General features: G+C 38.7%; 1 protein-coding gene across 3 annotated transcripts in view; it reads left to right on the top strand.

Annotated features, from left to right (window-relative positions):
* The first annotated feature begins 17,235 nt into the window (after positions 1–17,235).
* Pisd (phosphatidylserine decarboxylase) overlaps positions 17,236–21,215 on the top strand; it is a 122,615-nt gene continuing 118,635 nt past the window's right edge. For all 3 annotated transcript variants that reach the window (XM_048798269.1, XM_015504897.2, XM_048798270.1), the window contains exon 1: positions 17,236–17,359. In XM_048798269.1, the coding sequence (XP_048654226.1) occupies positions 17,295–17,359 (65 nt within the window). In that variant the 5' untranslated portion in view covers positions 17,236–17,294. The remainder of the gene's footprint in view (positions 17,360–21,215) is intronic.

Below are 21,215 nucleotides of genomic sequence, written 5' to 3'. Positions count from 1 at the left end.
TGGACATGATTTCAGTCATGTCTCTGCAATGAAGTCTCCATAAAAACCCAAAAGGAGGACCTGGATGCAATCACAAGCACCAAAAAAAAAAAAAGGCAGGGTTTGGAGAGAACTTCTAGATATCTGAACATATAGAAACTTTCAGGAAGGTGAGCACAGACTCATCCATGTGCCAGGAAGGTGGCACACCCCAACTTCATGGAGACACAACTTCTATGCTCAGAATCCTTTCAAACTTTATCTCATGTATCTCTTCATCTGGCTGACTAGTCATATTCTTTAAAATATCCTTTTTAATAAACCAGTTAATGTAAGTATAATATTTTCTCGAGTTGTATGGGCTGGCCTAATAAATCAAACCTGAGGAGGGGATCATGGGAACCCCAATTTGTTTTTCTGCTTGTTTTGAAACAGAGTCTTGCCATGTTCCCCAGACAGACCCCCAAACTTCTGGGCTCAAGTGATCCTCCTCTCAGCCTCCTGAGTAGCTGGGACTACTCAACTGGGAACTCTATTTGGTCAGAAGTTTCAGGGGCCCCGACTTACAACTGGATTTGATGTGGGGGCAGTCTTGGGGATTGAGTCCTCAATATGGGGAATCTGATGCTACCTCCAGGAAAATAGTGTCAGAATTGAATTAGAGGATACTTGGCTGGTGTCTGCTGCTACAGAACCAATGACTTTGTGTGTGTCCCTCAAAAAATGGTTTCAGAAGTGATTTGTGCTGTGAGCCTATAGTAGGAGAAACCAAACTTGAGTTCGTTTTTTCTACACACGCTTTAATACTCCCATTGTTCCAGTATTCCTAGGAAGGCATTAAGAGTCATGAAAAGTCAGCATAGAAAACTTTGGGTAACTTTAGTGTAAGAGAAGCCTGGGAATCAGATCACCGTATCCAGTCTAGCCATTTCATAAGCAGGAACTTCAAATACAGAACTTCATTTACAGGAACTTCAAAAAGTCATGCAAACTCTTCTTATCTTTAAAATGAAAGGCTTGGACAAGAGGAATCTATGGTCTATCCACTTCCCTCTTGCTTGCTACCAAACAAACTCTACACAGGAAACAGAATGCTTCCCCCCCAAAAAAAAGCAGAGATGGAACCCAGCCAGGGCTTTATGCATAATAGGCAACTGATTTACCACTGAACTACATCTCCAGTGCCAAAATGATATATTTTTTTTAGAGAGAGAGAGAGTTTTTTTAATATTTATTTTTCAGTTTTCTGTGGACACAACATCTTTATTTTATTTTTATGTGGTGCTGAGGATCGAACCCAGCACCCCGCGCATGCCAGGCAAGCGTGTTACTGCTTGAGCCACATCCCCAGCCCCAAAATGATATTTTTTTAAAGATATTTTTTTTTGGTTGTAGATGGACACAATACCTTTATTTTATTTATTTATTTTTATGTGGTGCTGAGGATCAATACCAGTTCCTCACACATGGGAGGAAAGTGCTCTGCCACTGAGCCACAACCCCAGCCCCAAAATATTTAATTTTTTTTCTTTAGTTGTAGATGAACACAATATCTTTATTTATTTTTATGTGGTGCTGAGGATTGAACCCAGTGCCCCACACGTGCAAGGTAAGTGCTCTACCATTGGGCTACAGCCCCAGTCCCCAAAATGATATTTTTTAATTGAACTTTTTTTTTTGGAGATAATTGTAAATTCCTATGCAGTTATAAGACATATTACAAAGAGATCCTTGTGTACCATTTATCCAGCTTCTCACCCCGTGGGAGGATCTTGCAAAACTATACATTATCACAACCATAATACTGTATCAAGATACTGTGTCAAGTACATTCCTATCACCAGAATCTAAAAGGATTCCTTTATAATCCCTTTGTAGCCCCACCAACCTCTCTCTTACTCCTACCTCTCCTTAAACTCTGGCAACCACTAATCTTTTCTCTATTTCCACTATAATTTTGTCATTGAAAGAATGTTATACAGTTCATGTAACATATAACCTTTATGGACTGGCTTTTTTGCTCAGCATAATTCCCTGGAGATTCCCTCCAGCTTCAAGTACATTGTCTTACTCATTAGGAATATGGGTGTTTGACATATCCAACTGCTAATTTTTTCTTTTTATTGACATAATAATTGTACATATTTATGGGGTACAGAGTGATAATTCAATATATGTACATACAATGTATAATAATCAAATCAGTAATTAACTTTCCCCCCCCAAACACTAACCATTTATTTATTTGTTTGTTTCTTTGTTTTTTGGTGGGGGGTTACCTGGGATTGAACTCAGGAGCACTTGACCACTGAGCCACATCCCCAGCCCTATTTCATATTTAATTTAGAGACAGAGTCTCATTGAGTTGCTTAGTATCTCACCTTTGCTGAGGCTGGCTTTGAACTCACAATGCCCCTGTTTCGGCTTCCTGAGTTGTTGGGATTACAGACATGTGCCACCACACCTGTCTCTAACACTAATAATGTCCATGTGTTGGGAACTTTCATATTCTTTTCTAAGTTTTAGTTTTGCTTTTTTGGTGCTAAAGATCAAACCTGTGATCTTACACGTGGTAGGCCAGTGTTCTACCACTGAGTTTCACCCCTAGTCCTTGTAATTATTTAAAAATATATCATAGGGAGCTGGGGTTGTGGCTCAGCAGTAGAACTGACAATTTGGCAATTGTGAATAGTACTGCCGTAATGTGGGAGTTCAGCGAGGCATGGTGGTGTAATCCCAGTGGTTTGGGAGGCTGAAGCAGGAGGATCATGAGTTTAAAGTCAGCCTCAGCAACTTAAAAGACCCTAAGCAATTTAGTGAGACCCTGTTTCAAAATAAAAGCTAAAAAGGACTGGGAATGTAGCTAAGTGGTTAAGCATCCCTGGGTTCAATCCTTGGAATTAAAAAAAAAAAAAGACAGTGGAATTTATATAACAGAAAATTCACCATTTTCTGAAAGAATTAAAACTTTATTTTACCATATTTAAAAATAGGTTTTATTCTGATAAAATGTAATATTTGCCACTTCAATATTTTCTAAAGTATACAATTTAGTAGCATTAAGTACATTTGTATGTCATGCAACCCTCACCACTACTTCCAAAATTTTTTCATCAGTCCAAAGAAAAACTCTACAACTATTAAATAATAAGCAATAACTTCCATTCACCATCCCTCCAGCCCTTGAAATACACCATTCTATTTTCTGTCTCTATGTATTTGCTATTAGTGGAATCATACACTATTTGTTCTTTATGTCTGGCTTATTTCACCTGGCATGTCTGCAAAGTCCATCCTAATTGCAGCATTACATTTCTTTTAAGGCTAAGTAATATTCATATATATATTCATGTATATATATATACACATACACACATATACACATATATAGTAATATTCATATTATATACAGTGTGACCTTGAACAGTTGGTTCATATCTCAGAGCCTGTTTCTCCTACTGTTAAAATGGGAAACAGTAACTTTTTGATGGACACAACAAAAATGTGATATATATGTGTTTGTAAATATATATAAAAGAAAAAAGATCATATATGAATGCAGCAAGAAGTTGGCCATCTGCAAGTCAGGTAGAGAGACCTCAGAAGAAACCAATCCTGTCAACACTTTGACTTGGCCTTTTAGCTCCCAGAACTTCAAGAATATAAGCTTCTGTTGTTTAGCAGCTCAGTCTGTGTATTTTGTTATGCCATACCCCTTATGAAAGGCCTGGCCAAGACTTAGACACTTTCAAAACCCAGGCTTCTCTTATCCCAATTTATCGTGAATGGTGTGTAATCCCCGTCACTCAGGCCTAACTTAACCAACAGGCACAGTAAGAAAAGTGCTGTGGGCCACGGTATCTCTAGAGGCCCACAACAATGTTTAATTTCTTAAGAAAAATAATAATTATGAAAATAATTATTTTGACCTGGGTTTAAAAATATGAATTCATAGTTATTTAGGCAATAGTCTTTATAACAACACAGTTGTAAAATATAATAGGCAAAAACACAGGAGTAAGTTTAGCCTGAATGCTCACATTTGGGCTCCCTAGGCATGCATGAGTTTCAAAGTGAGTGGCAGGCCCCTCAACACCATAATCCATTATCAAAAACTGAAAGCAGCTGGTTGGATTTTTAAACTTTCTACACAGAGAAACACCTCTGGTCCCAGTTTACTGCAAAGAAATCAGTTTTCCCCATTCCAGCTACAGAAAGCACTGGGAGCAGCCTGGCTCCCAAAATAAAGGCCCAGCATGCTCGTCTCAAGGATTAATTCATGCTGAAAATTCACAGTCATTTCCACCCCTGCTGGTGCCACTTTTTTTCCAAACCGTAATGCAGCTCTTTTATCTGTCACCACCACTCAAGGTTTGCAAAAATGCTTTGAAAATTCAAAGTTGAGTCACAGGGTTGATCCCACTCTGCATCTTAAATCCTAGGACAATTCTGCCCCCTAGTGACAATAGAGAAATCTCAGAAGAAATTAATGTCCAGTAGCCATTATAATTCACCTTTTAAATTATGCTGCATTATTTCATCCTCACAATTCCATGAGGTAAATGAAGTCTGAATGTAAAGATAAGTCATGGGGGAATCAGAGTAATTAAGTCATCTAACCAGAGTCACATAACTAGTTAGTAGAGAGCTGGTTTCAAGCCCTGGGCTGGAAATGCAAAAGTTACTATGGTTTGGATCTGAAATGTCCCCCAAAGACCTATGTATTAAAGTATTGATCCCCACCCAAGGGCACTATTGAGAGGTGGTAGAATCATTAAGAGGTGGGGACTAGTAGAAGGAAGTTAGTTCAATGGCTGGGAAGGCCCTTGAAGTGGATATTGGGACCCTTCCCAACCTTTCCTCTTCCTCACTCTTTCTTGCTTTCTTTCTTTCTTTCCTTCCTTCCTTTCTTTCTTTTTCTTTCTCTTTCTTTTCTTTCTTTCTTTCTTTCTCTTTCTTTTCCTTTCTTTCTTTCTTTCTCTTTCTTTTCCTTTCTTTCTCTTTCTTTTCCTTTCTCTCTCTCTCTCTCTCTCTCTCTCTCTCTCTCTCTCTTTCTCTTTCTTTTTCTTTTTTCTCTCTTCTCTNTCTTTTCCTTTCTTTCTCTTTCTTTTCTCTTCTCTCTCTCTCTCTCTCTCTCTCTTCTTCTTCTTCTTCTCTCTCTCTCTCTCTCTCTCTCTCTCTCTCTCTCTCTCTCTCTCTCTCTTTCTTTCTTTCTTTCTTTCTTGGAATTGAACTCAGGGGCACTCAACCACTGAGCCACATCCCCAGCCCTATTTTGTATTTTATTTAGAGACAAGGTCTCACTGGGTTGCTTAGCTCCTCACAGTTGCTGAGGCTGGCTTTGAACTTGCAATCCTGCTGTCTCAGGCTCCCAAACTGCTGGGATTAGAGGTATGTGCCACTACACCCAGCCCTCTTCCTCACTTTTTGCTTCCTGGCCACCATGAGTTGAATAAGTCTCTTCTGCCATGCACTCCTGCCATGATGTGCTGTCTCCCCAGGCTCAAAAACAGGTCAACCAGCCATGGACTGAAACCTCCAAAACACAGCCAAAATAAACCTTTCATTGTAGCTGATTATCCTCAGGTATTTTGTCATGATGATACAAAGCTGAGTAACACATAGGGAATCCTGTTTACCTGGACTTTACATCCTTGAGACTGGAGGCTCAGAGGGGTGAGAATCATAACAATGCTCCTCCAGGTTTTTCCATTTAGACAAAGCAGAACTTTTGCAGAGTTTGAGTAATCAGCAGCAACTTCAGGTTATCTGCATTTTTAAATTTGGTGCAGTACTGAGGATTGAGCCCTTGGGTGCTTTACCACTGAGCTTCAATCCCAAATCTTTTTACTTTTTTATTTTGAGATAAGGTCTCACTAAATTGCCCAGGCTGGCCTCAAACTTGTGATCCTCTGGGCTCAACCTCCCAAGTAGGTGAGAGTATAGGCATGTACCACTTTATCCAGTCTGTCTGAATTTCTTATTAGAGCCAGAGATAGTGTTTAGACTGTGATGATTATTGTTTCTAAATTTCATTTAAGATATCACATTCCTTTAAGGAGGATACATTTTCCATGTAGAGAAATGATTTGATTTTGATGCTTCATTCATAGCTCTTTGGGATCATGTAAAATAATCTATCATATTAAATTTTCAATTAAGGGTGTATGAAGTATATTAACAACTTTGTCAGAAAGGTATGCCTTGCTATTGATGATTTTCTGCTCACTTCACTCATACACCAACAGCCTCCCTGAAAGAAAGGCACTGGGGGCTGGGGTTGTGGCTCAACACTTGCCTAACATGCAGGAGCCCTGAGTTTGATGACCATCACTGAAAAAAAAAAAAAAGGCATTGAGTTCCTTGCCCACTTGGACATAAACATGAACACTCAGCTGGGCACAGTGGTGTACACCTGTAATTCCAACTACTACTCGGGAGGCCAAGGCAGAAGGACTGCAAGTTTAAGGTCCATCAGATATTTAGCAAGACCCTCAGCAACTTAGTGAGACAGCAGCCCTGTCTAAAAAAATAAAAGGTTGGGAATGTAGCTCAGTGGTAAAGCATCCCTTCCACGTTCAACCCCCAGTATCAAAACAACAGCTACAACAATTCAGTTAGCCATATCTTTTCCTATAAGCTTGGAAAAATAGGTTTTCTTCCACCCAATCACATGACAGTAACCAGCACAGTTCGTGATGCTTGGAGGTGTTACTGATGTTGGTGGAAGGACTCAAATTTGGTTCTCATTGTCTAGTAGTCCTCGAGGAGTTGCCTTTGGTGTAATTTTTTCACTTTGGCTGCATCATGCAAAGTGCACATATGTATTTCTGATAAATCTACTACTATGGTTTATCAGCTGCTCCTCTGTTCCTGTGCCATAAAGACAGCTTTTCCTGAGTGAATGGAGATGGCCAATTAAGATCCTGGAATACTATTCAGCCATAAGAAGGAATAAATGGACTGGAGATATAGCTTAGTTGGCAGAGTGCTTGCTAGCAATTTTTGTTGTTGTTGTTCAATCCTTAACACCACAAAAAAAAAAAAATGAAATAATGCTGAGGATGGAGATGTAGTTCAGTGTACAGCAGGGCTTAGCAGGCACAAGGCCCTGGGTTTGATCCATAGAACTCCCCCTGAACAGAATGAAATCCTGTCATTTGCCATTTGCCATAACATGGGTGAAACTGGGGATCATTAAGTGAAATAAGCTGTACACAAAATGCATGTATCCATGATCTCACGCATATGCAGAATATAAAATAGTTGATCTGGTAGAAGTTGAGAGTAGAATGGTGGTTACCAGAGCTAAGGAGATTGGGGGAGAAGTTGATCAATGGGAACTAGATTATACTTAGATAGTACTAAGAAGTTCTGGTATGTGGTTGCACTATAATAGGGTAACAATATGTAATGATAATGTACTATGTATTTCAGAAAGCTAAATGTTTTTACCATAAAGAAATAATAAATGGGGGCTGTGTGGCAGCTCAGTGGTAGAGTGCTTGCCTAGCATGTGTGAGGCACTGGATTTGATCCTTATCACCACATAAAAATAAATAAAGATATTATGCCCATTTACAATTAAACTTAAAAAAGAAATGACAAATGTGTAAGGAAATAATTATATTTAACATGATTTAAACACTACATGATATATATATGTACCAAAATATCACATGATACCCCATAAATATGTACAATTTTCATGTTTTGATTTATCAATTAAAAGAATGTTAATGTAAAAATATTTAAAGATGCAGATAGGAAAAAAAAAAGATGCTGGGATGAACTCTGACCTACTGACTACAGGTTTATCTGCTCACAGATCATGCATCGCATTTAGGTCTGCAGCTTTGAAAAAATTTGCATAACCTTCTCTATGAGGCTGGGAGCTAGAGGTGAGGTCCAGTGAATGTACTTGGGAATGTAAACGCAACTTACTATGGGGCATGATTGTTTCTATCACTACATTTACTTTTTCTTTGCTTCTTCCCTTCCCTCTGCTCTTTCTCTAGTCCCTCTCCCTTCTGACCATTAAGTGGATACAATCTAGAATTTATTGTTTGACAATTTGATGGAACAAGATCCTCAAATCAGGCATATATTTCCTTAAAATCACCAAATTGTATAGCTGGAGGGGGGGCCTTAAAGACATGAACACACAAACCCAACATACATATACACTCTTGAATAAATAGAGACATATGTGTGTGTATTCTTTTAAGAAGGTTAGAATATATATACTGCATACATGCATATATATTTATGCATATATATATATACATGATACATATGTGTTTGCATATATATAAAACATTTTAATTCTTTTACTTTATTTATTAATTGATTGTTTTTTATATGGTATGGAGATTGAACCCAGGGGTACTCTACTACTGTGTGCCCAGCCCTTTTTGTATTTTATTTCGAAACAAGTTCTCTCTAAATTGCTCAAGCTGGCCTCAAACTTTCCATTTTTCTGTTCAGCCTCCCAAGTAGCTGGTATTCCAGGTGATATTAATGAATTTTTTAAAAAATGCAATAGATAAAGTATTTAAAGTTAAAATGCATCCCTTAAAAATAACAAAATTAATAAACCACTAGGAAGAATGAATGGGGGAAAGACTACAAAAAATTCACCAATGTTGAATAAGAATACAAATACATTACTAAATATCATGCCATCTTAAAAAAAAAGAGAGAGAGAATATTATGAACAAGTTTGTGCCAGTTGAAATTTTTGATAAAATAGACAAATTCCTATAAAAAAACCTTTTTTTTTAACAGTACTGGATATTGAATCACTGATCTATATCCCTTCCCCAGCACTTTTTATTTTTATTTACTTATGTATATTTTTGGTACCAGGGATTGAACTCAGAGACACTTAACACTGAGGCACATCCCTATCCCTTTTTTTTATATTTTATTTAGAGACAGAGTCTCATTAAGTTGCATAGGGCCTCGTTAAGTTGCTGGGGCTGGCTTTAACCTCAGGATCCTCCTGCCTCAGCCTCCCAGCTACTGGGATTACAGGCGTGTGCCACTGTGCCCAGCCAGCCCTTTTTATTTTGAGACAGGGTCTTGCTTAGGTCCTCACTAAGTTGCTGAGGCTGGACTTAAACTTGTGATCCTCCTGCTTCAGACTCCTGAGTCACTGGGATTACAGGTGTGTGCCCTGGGCCTAGATCCAATTCATTTATGATGACAAGAACCAGATATGGGCATGACAAAACAACAATAAACAATAATACAGTCTCACAAAGTAGATGCAAAAATTCTGAATAAAAATTAGCAAATTGAATCTAGTAATATATATGATGAACAGTGAAAGATTGATTTAACAAATAAAAATCGAGCAGTGGACACTAGATAGCCACAGGCCAAAAAAAAAAAAAACTGGATCCTCACACCATATACACAAGTCAGAATGGATCCAAGACTCGAATATAAGAACTAAAACTATAAAACTTTTAGAAGAAAACATAGATATAAATCTTCATGGCTTTGGTAAATGATTCAAAAGCACAAGCAACAAAAGAAAAATTAGATCCACTGAACTTCATCAAAATTAAACACTTTGGTGCTTCAAAGGACACCATCATGAAGATGAAAAGACACATCACAGAAGAAAATGTTTGCAAATTTTCATCTTAAAAGGGAAAACTCAACAGAAAAAAACAAATAACCCGATTCAAAAATGGGCAAAGGACTTTAGGATAGATATTTCTTTGAGGAAGACATGCAAATAACCAAGAAGCACATGAAAAGATGCTCAACATTATTAGTCATCAAAAAATGCAAACAAAAATCACAATTAGATACCTGTTATGGTTTAGATGTGAGGTACCCCCCAAAAGCTCACATATGAGACAATGCAAGAAGGTTCAAAAGAGAAATGATTGGGTTGTGAGACTCTTAATCCAATCAGTGATTAATCCCCTAATAAGGATTAACTGAGTGGTAATTGAAGTGGTAGGATGTGGTTGGAGGAGGTAGGAATTGGACGTGTGGCTTTGGGGTACATATTTGTATCTGGCAAGTGGAGACTTCTTTTCTCTGCTTTCTGATCATCATGTGAGCTGTTTCCCTCTGCCACACTCTTCTGCTGAAGTAGGACAGAAGAGGCTGGACACCTGAGGAATTTTCAGGAAGCAGGTCTATTGACTGAAGTCAGTCCAGAGAGGGCTTTTGTCTAAAACATTCTCTGGAGCAAGATTTTGGAAATTCTTTGAACTTTATATCTAGTAGGAGGAAGGTGTACATGACAGGTACTGTTCCATTTTTTTTCCTTTAGACAGAGGTTTTTTTTTGTTTTTTTCCCCTGCAAACCTGGCATTTACAAAAACTACCAACTACCATGTCCTTCTGTAGAAGTTTTTGCTGATAAAAAGCTTTCTTACAGGCTAAGAAGAACTTACATGACACAGTTTTTTTAAATATCTTTATTTTATTTTTTTATTTATTTTTTTTTATTTCACATTTTTTGTTTATTTGTTTAGTATTTCTTTTTTTTTTTATTGTGGGTTGTTCAAAACATTACAAATTTCTTAACATATCATATTCCACACTTTGATTCAAGTGGGTTATGAACTCCCACCTTCACCCCATACACAGATTGCAGAATCACATCAGTTACACATCCATTGATTTACATATTGCCATACTAGTGTCTGTTGCGCTCCGCTGCCTTTCCCATCCTCCCCCCTCCCCCCTCCCTCTTTATTTTATTTTTATGTGGTGCTGAGGATTGAACCCAGTGTCTCACGCATGGTAGGTGAGCGCTCTACTTCTGAGCCACAACCCCAGCTCCACATAACACAAATATGATGGGGGTTTCTGCTTAATCATGGTAAGGTTCTTCTGAATGGAGGTCTCCCTTGGCCTGCTTCACCATCATGATGTTCTGCCTCACCTCCAGCCCTGAAGAATGGAGCTGGCCTTCTACGGACAGACCTCTGAAACTGTGAGCCCTCAAATAAACTCTTCCTCCTCTACAGTTTACAGCACTGTGTCCTTTAGTCACAGTGGCTAAAAAGCTGACTAAAACAATACCACTTCACATTCATAAGAATAAATATTACTCTTTTTTTTTTTGATACTTGGAATTGAACTCAAGGGCACTTTATCAATGACCTATACCTTTAGCTCTTTTTGTTATTTTGAGAAAGGGTCTCCTTAAATTGCCAAGGCTAACCTTGAACTTTCAATCCTCCTGTCTAACCTACCCAGGTGGCTTGGGTTTGGGTTTGGGGTTACAGATATGTGTCAACCATGGCAACCATGCCCAGCTGGATATTACTTTTTTTTTTTTTTTTTTTGGTACCGTGGATTGTATCCAGGGACACTTAACTGGTGAGCCACATCCCCAGCCCTTTATATATAAATTTTTTATCTTGAAGCAAGGTCTCATTAAGTTGCTTAGGGCCTTGCTAAATTGATGAGGCTGGCTTTGAACTCACAATACTCCTGCTTCAGGGTCCTGAGCCACTGGGATTATAGGCATGCACCACCACTCCCAGCTGAATATTACTTTTTTAAAACCCAGAAAATAACAAATGTTGGTCTGGAGTCACAGATCAGTGGTAGAGCACTTGCCTAGCATGTGTGAGGCACTGGGTTCAATTCTCAGCACTGCAAATAAATAAATAAAAAGGTCCATCAGGGCTGGGGATGTGGCTCAAGCGGTAGCGCGCTCGCCTGGCATGCGTGCAGCCCGGGTTCGATCCTCAGCACCACATACAAGCAAAGATGTTGTGTCTACCGAAAACTGGAAAATAAATATTTAAAAAAAAAAAAAAGGTCCATCAACAACTAAAAAAAAATTTAAAAAATAACAAATGTTGGTAAGGACATGGTAAAAATGGAAAAATTTTGTGTGGCTGGTAGGAATGTAAAATGATGAAACCACTTTGAAAAACAATCTGGCAGTTCCTCAAACAATTAAATGTACAGTCATCCTTATACAATCCAGCAGTTCCATTCCTAGAAATGAAAATACATGTTCATAAAGAACTTGTATAAGAATGTTTACAGCAGCTATACTCATAATTGTTAAAAGATGGAAACAAGCCCAAACCATCAACTGATGAATGAACAAACAAAATGTCCATATCATTGAAAATTATTTGACTATAAAAAGGGATGAAGTATTGATATATCATATAACATAGATAAACCCTGAAAACATTTCACTAAGTGAAAAGCCAATTACAAGAACCCACATATTATGTGATTTCATTCATATGAAAATTTAGGGGCTAGATTGTGGCTCAGTGGTAGAGCATTTGCCTAGCACGTATGAAGCACTGGGTTAGATCCCCAGCACCACACACAAAAAAACTAAATAAACAAATTAAAAGTATTGTGTCCATCTACAACTAAAAATATTAACAAAAGAAAATTTAGAATAGGGAAATCCATAGGGACAGAAAGTAGATAAGTAATTGCTTAGGGATTGGGAGAAGGGAATAAAAAGGGCTGGGGATGTGGCTCAGTGGTAGAGTGCCCCTGAGTTCAGTCCTAGTACCACAAAAAAATAAACAAACAAATAAATAAAAATAAAAATGTCTGGGGATGTAGCTTTCTAGTAAAGTACCCCGGGTTCAATCTCCAATATGAAATATATACATACAGGTTTTATTTTTTGGGTGATAAAAATGTCTAAGACTGTGTTGCTATTGCATATATCTTTGTATAAATGAAAAACTATTGAATTTACACTTAACATGGTTGAATTGTATGGTATGTGAATGGTATCTCAATAAAGCTTTTACCACATTAGCAGAATTAAAAGAAAAAATAATAAAAATATGCTTAATTGATGCCAAAAATACATTTGATAAACACTCATGATAGAAACCTTATAAAAAGAAAGAAAGATATATGATATAACATGGATAAAGAAAGAAAGAAACATTATGCATTATAGAAGCAGGAGGAAACCTTTTAATCAGAAAAAGAGAATCTTCTATAAATATCTATACCAAAGAGCAGATTAGATACAAACTAATCTGTATATCAAGTGTATTTCTATATTCCAGCAACAAATAAATAGAAACAATAAAAATTTCAACAGATTTACTGAGTTCACATATCATATAATTCACTTGTTTTAAAGGATTTTTACAGTATACTCACAGATTTATGCAATCATCAGCACAGTTTTAGAACATTTTTTATCTCCTCATCCAAAGAAATACCACACCCTTTAGCTATGAACTCTATCCTCTATTCCCCACCTCCAATCTAAGCAATTAACTAATCTACTTTTGTCTCTGCAGATTTCCCTATTATGGATATTTCACACACATGGAGTATTGTAGTTGTGGTCTTTTGTAAGTGGCTTACTTAGCATAATGTCTTCAAGGTTTATCATTGTTACAATATGTATCAATATTTCATTTCTTTTCTAGCCCAATAATATTCCACAGTATCAGTTGATGGCTTCTTTCCACCTTTTGGCTTTCATGAATAATGCTGCTACAAACATCTGTGTTCATGTTTTTGTTTAGGTGAATGTTTTTATTCCCTCTGGCACATTATCTAGGAATGGAATTGCTGGGCTGAAACTACAGACTATCTAATCATTTAAGGAACTGCCAGATTATTTTCCAAAGTGGTTGTACCATTTTACATTTCCATCAGCAATACATGAAGATTCTGATTTCTTAACATCCTTGCCAATACTTGTTATCAATCTATTAAAATTGTGGTAATACGTACATATCATAAATTTGTCATTTTAACATTTTCTTTTTTCTTTTTGGTACTGGGGATTGAGCCCAGAGCCTCAGGCATGCTAGGCAAGCACTCTGTCACTGAGCTACATCACCAGTTCTTTTTATTTTGAGACAAAGTCTCGATAAATTGCCAAGGCTAGCCTTGAACTTGTAATCCTTCTGCCTCAGCCTCCCAAGTTGCTAGAATTATAGGTGTGCACCACAACACCTGGCTAGTATAATGTGTTTTTTTTTCAGTTTGTCATATTGTAGCATGTATCTAGTACTTTATTCCTTTTTATAGCCAAATAATATTTCATTGTTTGAACATACCCCATTTTGGTTGTCAGGGTTATTTGAAATAGGGGTTCATTGTTACCCCAGCTTGTCTAGAACTCTCTGGGATCAAACAATCCTTCCACCTCAACCTCTCAAGTAGCTGGACTACTGGTGTGCACTGTTGAGCCTGGCTCTGATATACCACAGGTTGTTCATTTGTGCATCTATTTATTCACTTTTTGGTTACTGTGTAAAAGTATCCACTTCATTTCCTTCTTCTAATTCTTTTGTGCATAATAGGAATGAAACTGCCAGATCATATGGTAGATTCTGAGGAACCACCAAACTGTTTTCCACAGTAACTGGATCATTTTACATTCCCACCAGCAATATACAAGGGTTTAAATTTTTCCATATTCTTGCCAATGTCTGTTATTTTCCATTTAAAAATATCCCATCCTAAGGGTGTAAGGAGCATCTCATTGTGATTTTGATTTTGCTTTGCATTTCCCTAATGACTAGTGATGTTTAGTATTTTTGTGTGTGCTTATTGACCATCTGAATATCTTTGGAGAAATATTCAAGTCATTGCCCATATTTAAATTATTTTTTGTTGTTGAGTTTTGGTAATTCTTCATATATTCTGAATATTATACCCTTACTAGATACATAATCTGCAAATATTTTCTAGTATTCTGTGAGTTGTCTTTTCACTCTCTGGATAGTGACTCTTGATGTACAGGGTTTTTGTTTTTTTTTTGTTTGTTTGTTTGTTTTTCTTATTTTGGTATTGGAGACTGAACTCAGGGGCTATATCCCCAACCCTTTTTATTTTTTATTTTGTGACAGGGTCTCAATGAATTGCTTAGGGCCCCACTAAATTGCTGAGACTGGCCTCAAACTTGCAATTCTCCTGCCTCAGCCTCACATGACACTGGGATTACAGACATGAGCCACTGAATTTGGCTGCATAAAATTTTTAAAGTTCAATTTATCTTTTTGTTGTTATTGCCTGTGTTTTTGGTGTCATGTCCAAGAAATCATTGCCAAATCCAGAGTCATGAATATTTCCAGTATGTTTTCTTCTAAGTGTTTTCTACATTTTCATCTTAAGTTCAAATCTTTTACTGAATTTGAATTAATTTTAGCATATACTGTGAGGTAAAAGTCCACTTCACACTTTTCCATGTGGATATCCAGCTTTCCCAAAATCATTTCATTTTTAAAATTTTTTAGTTGTCAATGGACCTTTATATATTTTTATTTTTATTCTAATTTGTTATATATGACAGCAGAATGCATTACAGTTCATATTACACATATAGAGCACAATTTTTCATATCTCTGGTGGTAAACAAAGTATATTCACACTATTCGTGTCTTCATACATGAACTTAGGGTAATGATGTCCATCTCATTCCACAGTCTTTCTTACCTCCATGCCCCATCCCTTCTCCTCCTACCCATTTGCCCTATCTAGAGTTTGTCTTATCCTCTCTTGCTCCCCCTCCCAACCCCACTATGAATCCTTTTGACCCAGCTATCCCACTCCTTGGTTTATACCCAAAGGACTTAAAAACAGCATACTACAGGGACACAGCCACATCAATGTTTATTGTAGCACAATTCACAATAGCTGAACTGTGGAACCAACCTAGATGTCCTTCAGTAGATGAATGGATAAAGAAAATGTGATACACACACACACACATACACACACACATACATACAATGGAATATTACTCAGCAATAAAAGAGAATAAAATCATGGAATTTGCAGGTAAATGGATGGAGTTGGAGAATACAATGCTAAGTGAAGTTAGCCAATCACAAAAAAACAAATGTCAAATGTTTTCTCTGATATATTTTATTTATTTATATGAGGTGCTGAGAAAGGAACCCAGGGCCTCACACATGCTAGGCAAGCACTCTACAACTGAGTCATAACACCAGCCCCAAGCATTTCATTTTGAAATAACTTTTCCTAACTTTTGAGTTACTACTTTCAATTGGACAGTAAAACCCCTTCCTTCCTTCCTTCCTTCCTTCCTTCCTCCCTCCCTCCCTCCCTTCCTTCCTTCTTTTTGAAAACCAAAACCAAACCAAAACCTACAATACCCAAACCTAAAGCCTAATAGGTTCCCTGGTTATGAGCTAGTTGAACTTAAATAACTACAGAGAAATAACTGCAAGCACCACGTAGTATCACCCTTCTCCAGTGTCAAATGTTTGGTGAAGGGGTTGCACACCTGTAATCCCAGCAATTTGGGGGGCTGAGGCAGGTGGATTGCAGGTTTGAGGCCAGCCTCACAATTTAGCGAGGCCCTAAGCAATTTAGCAAGAGATCCTGTCTCAAAATAAAATAATAATAATAATAATAATAATAATAATAAAAATAAAAAGGGATGTAATTCAGTGACAAAGCACCCCTGGGTTCAATCCCTAGTACAAGTGAAGTACTGGTGAAGGTAAAAGTGATTAGTAACTTAGCAAAAGGAAATTCAGGGCTGCAGTCAGGGCAAAGGGCTTAATATAGGAAGAATATTTAGATCACGGGTTTTGGAATCAGAGACACATTCACATTTGGCTTTTTTACTTCATAGCCTCTGAGCACGTGCCGGTTCTGTGCCCTTCAGTATGTTGCTTAACCTCCCAGGGCCTCAGGTACTTCATCTTATAATGGTGATACTGCCTAAGGGATAGCTGCAGATCTCTAAGTCGGTGCTTAGTAAAAAGCGGCAGGTACAATTAAAAATTCGCCTTTCCCTTAAAACTGAAAAGAGCAGGAACAAGCATCATCACATCAAGTACCTAGTCTGACGACTTGTTGCATTTCTGGGTGATCCAATACCACTTGCGTCTAGTCTCCCTGGCAGCACCACGGTGGGACGTAAGAAAGATATGACCGAATGCACCCAAAATGCTCCCCACAGAACCTGGCACTTAATGGTAGCTGAATCGTGGATGCCCGGTTTCCCTATATGTGAGTTACATCAGATGATACAACTTTCTCGGACCTTGGGTGCCTCTGATTTTCCAGAGACAAGCGAAAAAGCACAACAGAGGGAGGAAAGAGGTTTGACATCAATACGCCCAGGGTCACCTCTATTGCTCACACTCGCCCTACCAGGCTCCGGAGATTCCAGAATTCGGGTGGTTGGAGGAGGCGGGGGTGTAGCCACAAGGCCGGGTTTAGTAGATTCCGCTCTAGGCCTTCGTGTTTCTCATTGGTCCTCTGAACTAGAGATTCGTGACGCCAGGCTAGTGCGCCCCGGCGTGTGAAGGGGCGTGGTCTCCTGAGAAGGAGGAGAAAAGATGGCGGCGGCCGTGGGGCGGCGGTGTCTACGGTTACTGAGCGGAGTCCCGTCTTGGCGGAGCAGGTACAGTAGCGCAGGGAGAGTTCCTTGGAGCGGAGGCAGACCTGGACCAAGCGAGGGTCGGGAGAGCGGAGTCGTTTCTTTACCGTGGGTTTTTCTTGACATGGGTTCGAGTGAAGACGGAGCCACCTTCACATGGAGCTGGGGGCAGAAGAAATTACCACTGCATGGGGCGGTCAGGATTTAATTGGGATGTGGCCTAAACGCCCTCGTTTTGCCCTTCCCAGCTAGGTGGAAGTGAATAAGATTCAACAAAATAGATGGAATACGTTGCTTGCCCGTCTTCAGAATTGAGACAGAGCCTACGGCTTTTTCTTAGATGTTCATGTTCCTAGCAGGGCGGTGGGATGTGGGACGAGCACTGGACTGGGAGGTGACTTTCACTTCGGATTCTTTGTCTCTGAAGCGAGAGGGTTAAATTTGGACATCTCAAAATAATTTTATGAGATTGTGGTCTTGATTATCCTGGCGACCCCTAGCTATTACGTTTTTAGAGATGGAAGAGACCTGAAAGGTCCTATGAATCCTGCTAGTTCTTTTTGGAATTGACGAGATTGAGGTCCTGAGAAAAGGAATGATTTGCTCAAGTTCACCCAGCCAGTCAGTAGCAGACCCAGGACTCCAACCCAGGTACCTGTTTCTCAGTATTTCCCTTAGGCTGCAGGGCAGTTGTTGCATAGAAATAGCTTGGAAGTATTTGAACTCTCAGAAAATGAATTAAAATGTTGGTAACTGTGGCTCAGGAGTCAACTACTCAAGGTTTGAGAGACAGACCATATTTTTGAGTTTCCAGTGAGTTAATTTTGTTAGTGTTGACCAAAGCTTATGCAGCAACAGGAAGGGACTTATTGTAGTTTGGAAGAATATACTAGATTTGGTTTGAGAGGGAACAGAAACCATAACTGGCCTTGCTATAAAAGTTTTTCTGTTCCACCATTAACTATTCAGAAATGATGTAGTTTTCTCAGGAGGAGGCTCTGCAACAGTGGTGGTAACTGTTAAGATTTGTTCTGTAGGTTTTTCAATAATATCACCAGGTATGCTTTTTTAATGAGTCAGCCATCAATTCATCTACAGGAATTAGAAATATTTTAAAAAATGACACTCCTAAATTTAAAAAGAAAATGATAGTGGGTAGGATGCCTCACTCAACATCATTAAGAAATTAGCCATCCTTAGTACCAGTGTAGGTAGATAAGACTGATTTAGGTGCAGTGAGTGGGAAGGATGGTGATTTGCCTACAATAAGAACTCTTAAATTTCAAAGATTTTATATATTCAAGATAGAAACTACATTGACATACATATACAAACTCTAAAAGATAACATTTCCTTGAGTTTTTATTTTTTTCTTTTTGGTATTGGGGCTTAAACCCAGGAGCAGTTTACCACTGAGCCATGTCCCAAGCCCTTTTTATTTTGTGAGGAGATCTCCATAAGTTACTGAGGCTGGCCTTAGAACTCATGATCCTCCCACCTCAGCTTCCTAAGTTGCTAGGATTACAGGCATGTGCCACCAGGCCCAGCTATATCCATTAGTTTTCAGTAAAGTGGTAAGTATCTGCTTGTGAGAAACACAGATGAAAGCCTCATAGTGGAGGAAAGTTTTTCAGTAAATGGATGTGATATGATAGAACAGAGAAAGCAACATTTGGGGTGATAATTTAGGGCAATGTTTCTTAATCTCATTTGATAAAAGAATGGGTTGGATGTTTATTAGAAATAGAGTTTCCCAAATATGTTGCTGTTTTACTACCAGTTTCATATTCAGTAGGTTGGAGTGCTGTCAACTATAGTTTTTACAAGTATCTCAGGTAATTCTTAGGTTTAGGCAAGTCTGGAAAATAGTACCTAAGGAATGGTTGCTTATGTAAGACTTACATTCACAAATATTTATGGCATACCTTCACTGCAAACCACAGTGCCAGCAACCATGGGACAGGGAGGGGAAAGTAAGGAAATGAAGAATTAAAAGATATGTTTAAAATAGGCTTTAAGGGCTGGGATTGTGGCTCAGTGGTAGAGCGATTGCCTAGCACATGTGAGGCACTGAATTCGATCCTCAGGACCACATAAAAATAAATAAATAAAGGCATTGTGTCCATCTACAACTAAAAAAAAAAAAAAATTTTTTTTAAATAGGCCTTAGGCCAGGCACGGTGGTGCATACCTATAATCCCAGCGGCTTGGGAGGTTGAGGCAGGAGGATCGCAAGTTCAAAGCCAGCCTCAGCAATTTAGCGAGGCACTAAGCAACTCAGTGAGACCCTGTCTGTAAATAAAATATAAAATTGGTCTGGGGATGTGGCTCAATGGTCAAGTGCCCCTGATTCAATCCCCAGTATCCCCCCCCCCCAAAAAAAAAAGTGTTGGGGGGCTTAGGTTCAAAGAACTTCACAATTTAGTAGATATTTACCAGATATTCTAATTGAAGATAGAATGTGGGATAAAGCCCTGCTAGTTCAGTTTTATAAAAACTTTCACAGCTTTTGAAAGCAGCAGAGATAGATGTAAGAACTGTGGTTAAAGTGTTACCACCAGGGAGGGATTGTTAAAAATATTTTACAATAATGACATGGTGGAGAGACCAGTCAGGGTGGACCCTGGTCATAAATACTTGAAATGGGCATTCCAGTGTGTGCCAGCTCACTATCAACTCTTAACTTTTTTGTTAATAATTTTATTAATTTTGTGTGTGTGTGTGTGTGTGCGTGTGTGTGGTGCTGAGGATCAAACCCAGTGCCTCACACATGCTAAGCAAGCTGCTCAACCCCAGCCCTCAACTCTAACTTTTCATAATAATATGTAAGTAGATAATATGTAATCTGCCCCACCTGCCATCATGTAAGTAGATGGCAGTCTCTGGGCTCAGGGTTTTACATGTTTATCTTACTTCTGATGAGAGGGATCCTATTTTTATAGGTAGGGAAATTGAGGCTTAAGGCTACACAGAAAATTAGTGGCAGTGCTAGGATTTGAGCCACAGTCAGAATTGAGTGCCTCGTGATGGAGTTTAATCTCCTGCTTGCAAGATGCCCTCATGAGTTTACCATGTAGAAGACACATTAAATTGAACCTATACATTCACTTCTCTTGGGCTTAATCTCATTGCTGTGAAGTCAGGTGAGAAAACAAACACCTGCCTTTGTCAAGGGATACAGACACTAAACAAATAAGTGAGTACATACAGAATCCATTCTTTTTAAGTAGTGAAAAGGACTATAAAAAAATAAAGCAAGGTAATTAAGGGGTTAGAGAGTGCTCCAAAGGGGCAAGTCTTGAGTGTACTGTGGTCAGGAAAAAAAGGAGGAAGCATTTAAGCAGAGAACAGATTGATAAGGAGTAAGCCACATAGGAGAGGTGTGTACCCAGTTGAATAAACAGCAAGTTCAAAGGTACACAGAGGAGCACATGTGTGTATGAAGATTAACAAGAGTGTATGACAGTAATCCCCGGGACTCTGGAGGCTGTGGCAAGGAGTATCACAAGTTTGAGGCCAGTCTCAGCAACTTAGTGAGACCACCAGCTAAAATTAAAAAAAAAGAAAGAAAAAGGCTGGGGATGTAGCTCAGTGGTAGAGCACTCCTGGGTTCAATTCCCAGTACTGGGGGGGGGGGGAAAGGAGGAATGAATGAGAAGAAGGAGAGGAGAAGACCCAGAAGATCTGAGAGGCTAGCAAGATGGAAAATGTAGTTAGGCATAGTGGCTCATGCTATAATCCCAGTGTCTGGGGAGGCTGAGACAGGAGGATCATGAGTTCAAAGCCAGCCTCAGTAACTGTGAGGAGCTAAGCAACCCAGTGAGACCCTGTCTCTAAATAAAATACAAAAGAGGGCTGGGGATGTGGCTCAGTGGTTGAG

Source organism: Marmota marmota, unplaced genomic scaffold (assembly GCF_001458135.2).
Source record: "Marmota marmota marmota unplaced genomic scaffold, marMar, whole genome shotgun sequence".
Lineage (NCBI taxonomy): Eukaryota > Metazoa > Chordata > Mammalia > Rodentia > Sciuridae > Marmota > Marmota marmota.
The sequence above is the reverse complement of the archived record's forward strand: the minus strand, read 5'-3'. Positions and strand labels throughout refer to the sequence as shown.